The 15005-nt window shown below is 45.7% G+C and overlaps 1 protein-coding gene across 1 annotated transcript in view; it reads right to left on the bottom strand.

Annotated features, from left to right (window-relative positions):
- FAM171B (family with sequence similarity 171 member B) overlaps window positions 1-13315 on the bottom strand; it is a 32653-nt gene extending 19338 nt beyond the window's left edge. Inside the window, exon 1 of the mRNA XM_083408048.1 lies at window positions 12843-13315. Coding sequence (XP_083264174.1) covers window positions 12843-13050 — 208 coding nt within the window. The 5' untranslated portion in view covers window positions 13051-13315. The remainder of the gene's footprint in view (window positions 1-12842) is intronic.
- Between the last annotated feature and the right edge of the window lie 1690 nt (window positions 13316-15005).

Below are 15005 nucleotides of genomic sequence, written 5' to 3'. Positions count from 1 at the left end.
TAATCCTTTGAGTACCTTGGTCCCAAACCATTTGGGGTTTTTAAAGATAAGGAATGGCAGTCTGTTATGAATGGCAAAATTTTGTAGCACCACCACTTCCAAATTTGCATGGGAAACCAGTGGCCCTCCACACACTGTTGCATGACAGCTCCAATCATAATACCATTGGCCATGTTGGCTGGGGTTAATGGGAACTGGAGTCCATCAACATCTGCAAGGCCAGAGGTTCCCCATTCCTGCTTTGCCTAACTATCTGTGCTTTGCCCAACTTATATAGCAAGGGTAGAGGGAGAACATAACCAAGGAACAAACCCAACTCTAGTTGTTAAGTATTGTTTTGCCAGGACTGTGATAAGACAAGGGTTAAACTGACCCACTGGCAATTCTGAAGGGTTTTTGTCTCAACCATTACAACAGCTAATGAGTTTTTGTAATATACGCTGCAGTAATTTATTCAGGAGAAATAAAACAGCTTGGAAGCCTTCCAAAGTTTAAGAATTACCCTGAATATATATGTGTGCGTACCATGAATGCTGCACTAACACAAAAATGGTATTGAACATCTTGATATATACCCAGGACACATTCAACACTCAATCATGGCCACATAAAGGAGCTTTTTATCTCCTGACTTCATTTTAATGACCTAAAAAGCCAGTGAGTTTCTCTATTTTCTAAAACAGCATTATCGCAAGCTTTAATGGTTAGCACAGAAGAAAAAGCCTACAGTAGAAATAAAACAAACATTCCTTCACAACCCAGAAGCAACAACCCTTAACAGTAAGTAAAATGTGCTACACAAGCACAGGTTTCTGGAACTGTGTGGTCCCCTACTGTGTAGTAAGTTACAAAGAAAATGTGCACACTCAAGAACTCTTTCGGTAATAGGAAAGGCATAAATAACCTGTGCTAAGTGATCCTGCATTGACATTCTTGGGTGAGAACAAAAGAATTACTTTGCTGGATCAGCTCACAGTTCAACCTACTCCAGCACCCTCTGCAAAATTCTCAGCAACTAGCAAGTTGGAGATGGTACATTAAAAACTAGACAGCAGTCCCCCAAAGGGCCACAGATGACCTTTTGCACCCATCACAAAAACTACATTTGCATTCCTATTACGTTTTGGGGCAGAAATCAGCCTTGCAAATAAAACCACAAAAACCCGTCCCCTGAAAATTAACAACCCGCTGGGGTTTCCATCATTTTTCTAGTCGCCTATTCCATTCCTCAGATCGTGAAGCTGAGGCTCCAATACTTTGGCCACCTCGTGAGAAGAGAAGACTCCCTGGAAAAGATCCTGATGTTGGGAAAGATGGAGGGCACAAGAAGAAGGGGACGACAGAGGACAAGATGGTTGGACAGTGTTCTCGAAGCTACAAACATAGAATCATAGAGTTGGAAGAGACCACAAGGGTCATCGAGTCCAACCCCCTGCCAAGCAGGAAACACCATCAGGGCACTCCTGACATATGGTTGTCAAGCCTCTGCTTAAAAACCTCCAAAGAAGGAGACTCCACCACACTCCTTGGCAGCAAATTCCACTGTCAAACAGCTCTTACTGTCAGGAAGTTCTTCCTAATGTTTAGGTGGAATCTTCTTTCTTGTAGTTTGGATCCATTGCTCCGTGTCATGAGTCTGTGTGAGTCTGTGTGAGTCTCTGTGACATGAGTCTGACCAAACTGCGGGAGGCAGTGGAAGACAGGAGTGCCTGGCGTGCTCTGGTCCATGGAGTCACGAAGAGTCAGATACGACTAAACAACAACATTCCATTCCTCTGATGGGGTTGGAGGCAGATACTTCCTGTGGCAGCCCACTAGGTTTCTCTGATGTGCACAGAAGGCAGGCAGAGCATGCCATCCCCCCTCCACCATGCACTTGGCTGCATGCAAATACTTATCACCTGTGCCCACCAGGCGAGTGCTTAAATGCAAGGCTGGCAGAACTAAGCATTACATGCATCTCGGTGTAAGGAAAGCTCAGTGTCTCAGTTTTCTTTGGAAACAGAAAATGCACTGTATGTGTATGTATGTGTGTGTATGTGTATGCTTAATGCTTTTCTAGCAGAAGCAGCTGATGGGGCCTTCTTGCACACATCTGTGTGCAATATGGTGGAAGGAATATGTTCTTAGAAGTGGGAAGGCATAGCTCAGTGGCAGAGCACATGCTCTGCAGCACACAAGAGTCTCAGCTTTAATCCTGGCACTTCCAGTTTAAAGATTTCAGCGACGGAGGCCTGATCTGTACTGCCAGTCAAAGTTGGAAGTACTGAGCTACAGGGGACCAATGGTCAGACTCAGTTTAAGACAGCTTCATATATGAATGCTGGAGGGATGGAGTAGGGAGAGAAACATAATTTTTGTCAATAAGACTTTCCAGTGAAGGCTATGGGCTATTTACAAGCAAGTAAATAGAGGAGACTGCTTCTTCCCACCGCCACCAGAAAAAGAAAACCCATCAAGGCTACTGCCTTAAATTTTAGGTTTTGGCTAAAAAATCATTCCAATACTAATCTAAGCATACCAGAAAGTAAAGGGCAGCACCCCTTACCAAATTTTTCATGGCAAACTGGCTATCTGTCAATGCTGGAGGAGTGCAGTAATACTAAAACAAATGTATGGCCAGGACCTACTAACAGCTGCCATAAGGCAAGAAGCACCATATGGGGCACGGTGTCCACAAGTATCCCTGGAGGTTAACTGAAGCTGAAGCTCTGATCAGCAACAATTAGGTATGAAATATATAATGGAGTACAAGCTCTTCCAGTTTTCCCCCTTCCCTTTCAGTGACAAAGCATGGAAACAAGCCTCAGCAGACAGACTAGACCAGCTTCCAGATCCAGCTTACTAGCAGAACAGCTTGTGTGATTTTGCCAACGCATTTGGACGTTTATTGATTGTGAGTATTATGCAGCAAACATCACCTTACATTGCGCTATTCAAATCAGGCGACGGCATGCACAAAGCTGGACATTTCTAAAAAGATATGCTATTTCCCAACATCCCCTTTTCCGTTTCACAAATGTTATGTATGAGACACCCACTGTCAAATTAATTCAGGCTCTGCCCATGGAACTTAAAAGCTACATCCACTATAATAAATAATATATGTCCAATAAAATATTTAAAGGCCAAAGTTGATATTTACATGAAAGCAGGCTGATTTGTGGAAACAGTGTTTTCTCTCAACATTGTTCACTAAATTTTTCATAGGAGAATAATCAATGGAGACAAATATAGAGAGGCGCGAATAAAGAAGAGGGCAGGCAACCAATGAGCTTCTCAAAAGAACTATAATAATGCGTTGGCTCGACTCCTTACATACAATCGTCGTGAAACAGACTCTATAATTCAAGAGGAATTATAAACTCAACATTTCAAGGCTGCCTTAAATGCCAAGAAGGTCTGCATACTGTCGTGACAAAAACAAAGCGATTAAGAAAAAAATTAACAGAAGATCTAGACTTCAGATAAATAATCAAGAAGCCAAGGGCTCTCTCCCAACAATTATTTACTTTCCACACAATGAAGACATAATGGCTGCTCATTTGTTCTGGCAGATTCAGTCATGGTCCATCAACATAGTATAGCACCTCAGTTGTGGAAGGCTGGAGGAACAAGGGTGTGGGATGGGGTACAGGGGTGAGGAACCTGTGGTCCTCCAGCTGTGCTTGAACTCCTACTCCAACCGGCAGCAGCCAGCATGGCCAATGATCAAGGGTGATAGGACATTCAAGTCCCAACCACATCTGGAGAGCCACAGGTTAACCACCCCTAGTGTAGTAGATCATGTCAGACTTTTGATCAGAGATCTGGGTTGTGCGGCAATGGACCTTCTCTCTCAGGATTAAGAGAATAAAATGGGCATATGTTTTAAACTCCTTGAAAGAACAGCTGCCCACAAATGCAAGATTAATATTATTCACAGATATAGCATTGCCATTGCCCCTGCAGCCCTTTTTATTCTGATACTACGCGCTGCATTGCCACATGGGTTAAAAGAACCCAGAGGACCTTCTTGGCAGGAATTCACAAATGCCATTGCTATTGGCAACCAGGATTCTCTTCCTGGTAACAGCTTTGTGGACAAGCGTAAGACAATAAAGTCCTGAATTAGTCACATAACACAGAACTCACCGGGGGGGGGGGGTATCACTTTGCAGGAGACAGACTCCCTGCCCCAAGTCCAGGCTGCAAGGCACATTTTAAATGCAAAGAGCGATCTGTTGCAAATTCATGTTGCTTCTCCCTGTACATCAATTCAGAATTTTCCCATTCCTCTGCCCTTGGCTAAAGTCTCAGTCCATACTCTAGTAATCTCCTACCTCGACTACTGCAACCTTCTACCTTGGTCTTCCCATCACAGCCTTCTCACATCTATCAAAAACTCCCCTGACAACGTTTTCCTACACTGACTCCACAAGACATCCCTTCCTCAAATTCTGTTGCTTGGCTTCCGGAATGGACTCCATGCCCTTACCTTTAAAGGTTATTGTCAGGGGTTCAGGAGCAGAGGCACAGGAGAGGGAGGAAATGGAGAGCGAAGGGGAGGAGTCCGAAGGAAATGTCAGCGACGACAGCGATCCGAGGTCTCTGAGTCTTTCCAGTGAATCGGATGATTCACAGAAAGGGGCTCCCATGGTCAGGGCAAGGGGGACACCCCAGGAAGAAGGGGCCAGAGGGGACTCAGAGAACAGCAGCTGGAAATCTGGACCAGCGTCCACACCAGAGAGCAGAAGGGGGGAGGAGTCCCAGGCATCGGGATCAGGCAGCGCGCTGCCAGCGGGAGAACACGAGGGAGGATTGACCACGCCTCCGTCGGGGAGCGAGGAAACGGTCCAGAGGAAGGTTGAAGGCTGCGCGCGCGCGCCAAGTTCAAATGTACAGGAGGGCGGCACTGTTGGCAGCCCGGATAGGGAGCCAGGTCCTAAAGCCCGACGAAGAGAGAGGGAGGACTCAGGGGGGTCAACGTCTGCGTCGGAAGAGTCCAGGAAGGAAGGAACCTCGGGGGGTAGCAGGACCCAGAGGAGAAAGGAGAGACGGAAGAGGTGGAGTAAGGCTAGAGTCTTAAACTGGTGTACAGGGGGCGGAGATTCAGACGGAGCTTCGCCGGTCTAGACTCTAGACGTAGAGCTGGGACGCTGAGGCTTGGAAATGGAAACTATTCTTCAATAAAGACTTTGATACTTTACTACCGGCTAGTGTTGGTCCTTTGTGAGCTGGGACCAGGAGCCAGCTCTGACAGTTATCATGAACTTACCCACTCTAGTTTTGGTTTTTATTCCTGTTACATACCTGTTCTATTATTATTATTATTATTATTATTATTATTATTATTATTACTTCCACTCCCCCATTTCTATCCTCAGCTGCCTAAAGGTATCTTGCTTGCTAATAGGGCTTCAACCATCCTCCCTCATTGCCTTCTATGCTAAAAGTATCTGCTTGAATATTCATGCAGTGCTACCTTTCACTCTTCACTTCTCAAAACACACCTTGTTTTGAAACCTTTGGTTTCAAATCAGCTGTAACTAAAGTTAGGTATGTATAACACCATTTGCTCACTTTCAGCTCTTCCTGCCTTTGTCTCTCCCTTCCCACCCACCTGTCTTATTTTAGAATGTGAGCTCCTTGCTGGCAGAAATAGGTCTGATGTTTCGTTTATAAAATCATGCAATGCATAATGCATAACCCAAAATAATAAAATTAGGGTGGAGACACAAGAGTGCGCGATCTTGTTAAATTCTAGGTGGGAATTCTAGGCAAGGGGGAATTATTCCCCAAGTAACCTAATTGGCATAACTACTTTTGATACAATTCTAAAGTATAACCATTCCATGGACAGATGAATGGTGTTTTGGTCATGACACAAGATTAATCCTGAGAACAAAGGACAAAAATGAAAGGACAAGACTGGGACATCAATTCAGAAACATAAAGCTCTGCTGTAGGAATAATTTCTTTAGCCCAGAAGAGCATTTTCTGTTACCTTAAATGACTTCACATTTCTGATGCAAGCAATTTATAGTATTTCATTAATACTAGTGGTAACACAACTGTAGTGTGCAAGGTTTGATATTAGAATATGTGAAATATCTAGAAAGAAAATTTAGCGGAACATGAAATGCACGTTTTAAAGAGGTATAGGCAATGCAATTCTATTTTGTCTAATCAGAAGGAAATTCCACTGACTACAGTGGGACTTACGTGCCATAAGTGTGCACAAGATTGCAGCTTTAACTTATTTACTCTCCTATATGCTGGCAGTATAATTGTATTCTTAGTTAAATAAATGGATGCCAACTTCAATACAGTATTAGTCAAGCTTGGCAATTTCAAAGTTTTAGCACTGTTCACTTAATTTGAGTATAAACATGTTAAAGCAGATCACTCTCTAGGCTAGGGCATCTTTTTTTTTTTTTTTTTTAAAGCAGACTAAATATTTCATAGTGCAAATTACCCTAGGAAAATTACCCTAATTTGAATCGGAAAATTTTCAAAGGCAAATTTTCCCAGAAAACCCACATTCATGTCTAGAGAAGGGCTGCCTTGTTGCTTCCCAGCTACGGTATCTGAAATATCTTTGAAGACAGTTCCCACGAACACTTTCCAGCACACATAAAATGTCCCAGCCAGGCCAAGCCTATGCAGAGGCATTGTTTGTATATATTGGCTTTTTTATATCATGATTGTACATGCTGACGCCATCGTTTGTATCACCACAACCCCATTTCCCCCCCAGTCTGCCACAATCATGCTAATCCCAGGGGTCACAAACACTGTGCAGCACCCACAAGAAGCCTATTGTTTACACAAAAGGTGAATCTTGCTTGGCCAACAATGTAGCAGTCCTGTAGATGCCCAAGGTACTTGAATGGGGGTCTCTGGGGTGTGAGGATAATAAATGATAACAATAACAACAATATTATACCCCACCCATCTGGCTGGGTTTCCCTAGTCCTTACTACAGTGTCAAGGTTTCAACAATGTGAATAGAGGGTGCCAGCTCAGAATCCAAAATAATGTGCCATACGATGGTTCAACAGGTAGACGTAGAACCTTAGGTCCAATTAAAGTATTAATAGTAACCGAAATCCCCAGAGAGATGTGTTGTGTGCCGACTCTGTGTGTACCCCAACTTATGAGGGGAACTGGGGTGATTGTGGGAAGGTTCTCGAGTGTAAAATCTTGTTGTTAACAAGGCATCTAGAGACAGACCACAGACTCTCCAATCTTCTGTATAATGCCCCCAAACAGGGTTCAAAATTACTGGTAGCATTTTCCTTGGAAATTACTTTCCCACATAAAAGCAGATGGGCAGCAGCAACCCCTGTTTGGAAATATGTGGACACCACACTGCACCAGCTAGTTTTCTGGGTCACAGCAGTTCATCTTGGCAGTGATGACACAGCTGATGACACTGCTGCTATATCTGTCAAAGGCAGCTGAACTTGTGAAAATACTGTCATTTAATAATGTCCCATTGCAATACATAGAAGGAAAGGGAGGGCTCATGCGCAGCACTCAAAATGTGCCGTATCAGCCTTCCCCAGTCTGGTCGCTCTCCAGATGTTTTGGACTAAGATGCTATAGTCCCTGACTATGAGCCATGCTGGGTGGGGCTGATGGGAGTTGGAGTCCAAAACATCCACAGGGCACCTCCTTGCCACATCCTCCCCTCTCGAGGTCTACATGCTTCTGCAATTAGTTTGGTTTGTTAAGAAGAAGAAGAAGATCAATTGTATATTTTGGGGGCAGTGTTAGAAACTGGGATGGAAAAGCTAGGAGCCAAATGGCTCCTGGGACCTGGGTTGTGGGCGCCAAAACAGAATGTCAAGTCGCCACTGGGGGACACACCACTTTTTATTTATTCTTTTCATAAGCATAAACCAATATGCGATTCACATAAGTGACACATTGTTAATATCATATTTTTAACAGAAATTGTTAAAACATGTTTAATATAGTGTTTACAATAAAATATAACGTATTTTTCGTCCCATAGGATGCTCCGTCCCATAGGACGCACCTAGTTTTTTGGGGGGGAAATAAAGGAAAAAAATGTTTTCCTTTATTTCTCCCCCAAAACCAGGTCAGGGAACAGCGGGATGGCGGCGCTGCGCCTCCCCGCTATCCCCCGAGCTTGTGGGGCTGGCCGATGTCTGCCCGGCGCGAGGGGCTCTCTGCTTCAGGGCTCCCTGCGCGCCGGGCGGCAGGCTGCTATCACGCTGCGGATGTCTGCCCAGCACAAGGGGCGCTCTGCTTCAGCCCACCCGGCGCTCCGGGAAGCAGGCTGCTATCCGCAGCCTAGACAGCCCCGCGGGAACTCCCGCAGGGCTGCCTAGGCTGCGGATGTCTTCCTGAAGCCTGGAGAGTGAGAGGGGTCGGTGTGCACCGACCCCTCTCGCTCTCCAAGCTTCAGCGAAAGCCTGCATTCACCCCATAGGACGCACCCAGATTTCCCCTTCATTTTTGGAGGGGGAAAAGTGCATCCTATGGGGCGAAAAATACAGTACTTCACTTTTCAAAACACTCTACTCTTTATTGTTAAACTCCTTAACATATTGTCTATGCTGAACAAGGTTTCAAAGGCTTCAAAGCACAAACATTTCAGTAATCCTTGAGCCAAGCACAAAAAATGGCATCCAGACCTTACCATCCATTTCTGATACTGTTTAAATTGAGTAGAGAATGTAAATCCTGCTGCCTTCCAGTAGATCAGATCCACCTGACATGATATCCATGCCACAGAACAAAAAGCGGTTCCTGACCCCTGCTCTATATCATTTATGAATAAATTTAATAATGCCAGTACCAATACAGATCCTTAGTGGATCCAACTTCTTACCTTCCCCTGTTTTGCAAACTGCCCATCAGCTGTTTCCTGTTATTCAACCAGTTACCACTCTGTAAGAGTTGCCCTCTTTTTGCAATGCTAAGTATATTCATGAGAAGCTTTAACAAAAGCTTTCTGGTAACTCCCAAAGGCTGCCAGAGCAGAACGTCCCTTTGTAGAAGCCATGTTCATTCATTCTCTGCAAGGCTTATTCTTCAATGTTTTTAATCATTGTAGCTTCAAACATCTTTCCACCATTTTACTTGGGGCAGATGTGAGGCTACTAGACCTGTAATTTCTTGGATTCACCTGAGATCCCTCATTAAAAGCTGGTAATAATATTGGTTATCTTTCACTCCTCTGATAAGGAAGCTGGTTTCAAGAACAAGTTGTCTAATTTTTTGCTAGAAGAGCCAACAGTTTCACATTTGAATCCTTTCAAAAAGTTCAGGGGTTTGCCATCTACACTAGATAATTTACTAATTTTAATGTACTGATGAACAGAATTTCATCTAGTCATTTCTATTTCACTTTTGTTTTATTGTGCCTTTCTTCAGAAAATTGGGTTGAGAACTATTTAACATCTTCCACAGTGAAGACAGATGCAAATAATTAATTCAGTTTCCCTGCAATTTTCCTAATTCATTCACCCATCTGTTGCATAATGGTCTAACTGCTTGTCTGATTTTCAATACATTGAAATAAATTATCAACCTTAATGTTTTCAGCAATATGTTCCTCATATTGCATAGGTCTTAGTGTTGGTTCTCCCCGTCAAGTTTTGTGCTCCTTCCTATTCTTTTCATTTGGCTAACATTCAGTCTTGTATTTAGGCATTCTAGCTGAAATTCCTGCACTGCAGAGGGTTGGACTAGATGACCCTCAGGGTCCAAATTCTGTGATTCCATGATATGATTCTGTTACTGTGATTTTAAATAATCTCAAGAGCATCATTTTGTCCATCCTGAGCCTGGAACCAACATATGTAAATCGGGAAAAAATAAGTCATAATATAATTTAGGAGGTGTATAAACAAAGCACAACCGCTACAAAGACCTTTAAAAAACCACTGTTTGTTGTCCATGGTCATATATTTGGCATCCAAATGTGACTATCATGAGTAAACATGTTTGCTCCCCTCCTCTTATTTTAGCCACATTTTCAAGAGGTTTACAACACCACAGCATTAAGAGCAACAATTATTTTGCTCAAGCTCAATGTAACTTAAACTGCTCTTTTTATTCTCCATGGAATAAAATGGGAAACATTTTGGAGCTGAAGCACCTTAACTGTAATGGTTTAGTCATATGATTATATGTTTCACAGGAATACCAGCTTCCTTAAGCACTTAAAGAAAGTGCCATGGCTTCATTATGTAACAAGCATCTCGTTGAACCTGCAGCTATGGACCTCCTGTTGTCCCTGGACTACAACTCCCATCATCCCTGCCCACTGGAAATGATGGCTAAGGCTGATGGGAGCTGGAGTCCAACACAATATGGAGGGCCCTCAGTTGGCCATCCCTGCTCTGAGGAGTTATGGCTCTACTTAAGGCTTAAATAACAAGGATCTGAAGGAAGTACAAATCTACAGGCATCTTAGTTACAAACAAGGATTCTCAAACAAAGCTTTAATCACCAATTGCTATGGTACAGGAGCATTTGCAATGCAAGGCTGATTCTAGAAACAAGCCAGAAACATCACATTTCTGCATACGCTACTGCCAGGAGGGGAGGGAAATGACACATTTTCTTGCTCAGCAGAGTATTCTGAAAAACAAGTGAGCTCATAGATTTTGCCAGTCATCGAAGACGTTTTAACATACACTAGCCATTTCGCACAAATTGACTGAGCTAAGCTTAACAAATAGTATTACCTTGGAAGCTAAAGACTAAGCTAGCACATCTTTTTGGATCTTGACCTATTTCCCTTAAAAACAACAACAACACTGCTGTATCCAAAGAGTAAAAAACAAGGGAGAGAAAGCCAACAAGGGGAAAGGGAGAGAAGAAGAATTCTGATTAGAAAAAGAAAAAAATACCATTATTTGGCATTAGAAAATGCAGACAGACACATCAGCAGCCAGTGTTTCATTTTTGCAAATTAGATCACCAATGATGTATCACGAATCACCAGATGTGCAACTTCCTTGTTGGATGTGTCACACTCTGCACATATATTTGAACTCATGCCAAGTGAGAGCACAAGACCCATTAAAACAAAAAACAAAAAAATTTATAAAAATTATAAAATGGTGAATTCAAACTCCAACTGATTTTCCTCAATATACGATGTTCGGGTAAGAAAGCTCATTTTGAGCTGCAAGAAATCCCAAGACACTTTCATCTCCCTTCTAGTTAAACAACATCTCTCCATCTTTTTTTTTAAAAAAGGAGTCTTCCGTGAGTAATACAAAATATTTCCCTTTCTGCGGATAGAAGGGAATGGTTGAAGGAATATCACATCACAATACACCAATGGAGCTGCTTTCAATATCAGCTTTAAAGTACAGCATAGCAGCAGCTGCTCCAGGTCAGCTATTAAATCCCCATAGAGGGAAAGGAACAGCAACTGGAGGGCTAATTCACATCCCCAAGAGGCAAGGAAGCTGCTTCATTCAACACACAGTGCCAAGACCCCCTCCTCAGCAACACTATCCATAAATAACAAGCAGCACATGCATGGTCTAGGCTAGGGCCAGTCTTCTGGGAAGAGGAAGGGAGACTGCGGGATTTAAAGGGGAAGCAGAGGCAAAAGGACCAGAGAGAAATAAGGGAATCCACCCAAGTGAGGAAAGCAGAGGGGAGCTTTGGTGTCAGTGTATAGGTGCAGCTTTAGAGAGGAAAGGGGAGGAGATGATGCAACTCATGGACGGGGCACATACAAACAAGGCAATATGATGAAATTAATGGTGTGAATAAAGAAATAGATTGCATTATGGGGGAGGGGGAGAGAGGCATGAGGCAACATTGGGAGGGGAGAGGGCTTGTGCATTAGATGCATCCCACTCAGTGCCTAATTGGAGGGGGTGGGAGCCGTGGGTTTTGCCCCAGCTGAAGCCTCCAAAGGAGAGCTATTGACGCTCCCATCCTGGGGGAGGGGTGTGTGCCAAACTGGGTCTTGTGAAAGAAAGCCTAGTTTCATCCCTGATCCCGCTGAAACTGCATCCTCCTGTTCCCGGGGAGAACACGCTGTCCTGTTCTTTCTATGTAGCATTTTAAAAAATGAAGGTCGCATTTGCAGTTGATGTAAATACATTTTACCATCCTGATCGCACTCATCCATCTGCATGGAAGAAAAGAGACGGGTATAGTGGCAAAAGTGAAAAACGTCGGGTGGGGGGCGGGGAGAGAGGGAGAGGGGGGAGAGAGAGAGAGATGGATGGATGGATGGGGATGAGAGGAAGCCGGTCTGGGCTTGCCATGTAAACTCTGCGAGAAAGCGAGGAGGCCGTCTATAAAATTGGGCAACCTCTCCAAGCAACTCGCCAGCCACTCCAGTGACACCGCGCTGTTCAGGCAAACCCCATACAAAACATAACAAAACAAAACAACCCGATGCGACATTCCCTCCCCAGATCTTAAAACAGGGGTGATGTTGTGGCAAGCTAGCGAGGGCAGATCTACTACCGCAAGCCCTCCACGCTAAAGGGGCGAATGCGCGTTCCCCAGGCGGGCTACTTAATACGGATGAACGGCATAAGGCGAGAGCAGAGCAGCACGCTGCTAAATACTCATCATCATCATCATAACAACAATCCAGATCAGAAGGTTAAAGGGAATGAATGGGTCTTTCCGTCCACTCATAAGGGCGGAGAGAAGGGATAGTGTGTGCATGCATTGCAACCCGGGGACGGGGGCGAAAAGGTGCAACGCGAGGGAAATAAATGGGGTGCGACGCAATACGGGGAAAAATGTGGGTGTTAAGTGGGGGAGGTTGTTTTTTTCAAACGGGAGCCTCTGGGTGCAAATACTCGCATGTTGCGCGGTCAGAGTGCGGGGAGACGTACCTGGAGCAGCGGCGGAGGAAGATGCCTCCGCCAGGGCGGCTCGCTGCGGCTGCTGCTTCGGAGGGCGCCTGGCGAGGTCGGCGGCGCCGGTGGAGGCTGCGGAGCCCGGGCGCCCCTTCAGAAACAGCAGCAGCAGAAGCAGAAACCCCGACGCGGCAGCCAGCCCCCGGAGCGAGAAGGACGGCGAGCTCCCGCGAATGCCCGGCATGGCGACCACCAGCCAGCGGGCAGCGGAGGCATATTGCGGGCCGAGGGAGGGCGGCCAGAAAGGGAAGGAGCGCGGACGCCCGGGCCGGCAGCTGAGCCGCGCGCGGCCACAGGGTCTCCCGCTCTACGCCGGTCCCCCTCACGCGCGCACACTCCCGCCCGCCCCTCACGCCCACGTGACGGCGAGGAGGAGGAAGGCGAGGCGGCCGTCGACGAGGCGCCTCAGCCCGCCTCCCCGCTCCCTCTCCTGGGCTTCACTTTGGAGAGCAGGCGCCCAGTCCGCACAAGCACGGGTCCCCTTATTTGCCCCACCCCACAGGGGCACCGCCCAGCCCGCCTTCTTCATAACCGGGGGCTCTGCTGCCGTGTTCCTGCCTCCCTCCCAAGCAGCAAGGGGCCTTGGAGCTCTCCCTAGAGCAGGCACCCCCAAACTCGGTTCTCTAGATGTTTTGGGACTACGATCCCCATCATCCCTGACCACTGGTCCTGTTAGCTAGGGATGATGGGAGTTGTAGTCCCAAAACATCTGGAGGGCCGAGTTTGGGGGTGCCTGCCCTAGAGGCAGCCCGCTCTCGCTGAGGTGTGGCTTCTCAGTGACTGGACGGGGGTGGAGGGTGATGGCGTCTTCTTCCCCCTAGCACCAGGGCTTGTGCCTCAAAGGTGCTCCTGGTGTTTCCCAAACTTGGGTCTCCAGAGTGGTGGTGGTTTTTTTTGGGGGGGGGGACTGCAGTGCCCATCGTTCATGACTGTTGGCTTTGCCAGTTCGGGATGATGGGAGTTGTAGTTCCAAAACAGCAGGATACCCAAGTTTGGGAAATGCTGTTTGGTGTATCTCTTTAACATCCCCCTCCCTTTCTCACGCACATAACACACACATCTCATGGCGCCTTCAAGGTGAATGTGTTTGCTGAGGACCTCCATGGGCTACAGGGGAAGGGAATCCTTTCCAAGCCAAGGTGCACATCCTGCTGGACAACATTCGAGGACCGAATGCAGGCAATGGTCAATGAACAAAACTGGGCAGAGCATCAAGCGTAAGGGCTTCTTTAAATGCCCCTCTCTGTCCTTCATCCAGGTAAGCCTAAGGCTGCAGAGATAAAAAACATAGCCAGGAAAAAACTCAAGGAAGCTGTGGAGTAGGGTCAATGATGGCTGGGGCTGGGGAGCCATGTGGGGTCGAAAAGCTGGACTTGGAGAGGAGGGCTGCATTTCAACCCCAGACCTGAGATGTACATTAAGCCTCATCCTTGATTCCTGCATCTGACAACGTCGGCTCTTGTTCACAATAACAGTTGTGTGGCAGACGGAAAATTGACAGGTGAAGCCATTCCTATTATAGAGATGGCATCATTAGCATGGATTGATAGGGAAAGTTATATTTCCTTGACCATCAAACAAGAGCTTACTTGTGAGTGAATGCTCTGGTTTGCTTGTTTGTTGCAGTCAACCCAAAGGTGAAAAATCAACCAGAACGCAGGTATTATTGTAGGTAGTACAATAAATGATGATTTAGCAGTCGCATTTTGTGGTCAAGGCTAATCAGATGGCTGGAGATTGACTTGATGAAAATTTCCAGGGCACCTGGTTCCACTTGACAACTATTGTTTTGCATTAGAAAAGTTTCCTGGGGAAATTGAGAAGAGCCATGCAGACGGGCCTGACTATGGGATATGCTATTCACACACGTACTCCCCACCAGCATTGGGATTACACTGCCAGTGCTTATGTCAAGGAAACTTGAGAAAGATAATCTTACCCTGTTAAGTAATTCTTAAACTGATCCATGGACTACTGGTGAATGACAGAAGCAATAGAGATGAATGCTACAGAGACGGAGGCTTCTTTGAAGTGTCAGTTGCAGCCATGAACAGTAGTGAAAGCTGAATTTAAATGGCTTCTTTTGCTCTCAGATATAGCACTGGGGTGAGGGGACGGCTACACACGGTCCAGTTTACA

Source organism: Podarcis tiliguerta, assembly GCF_965153285.1.
Source record: "Podarcis tiliguerta genome assembly, chromosome: 1".
Taxonomy (NCBI): Eukaryota; Metazoa; Chordata; class Lepidosauria; order Squamata; family Lacertidae; genus Podarcis; species Podarcis tiliguerta.
This window is presented reverse-complemented; position numbering and strand designations above follow the sequence as displayed.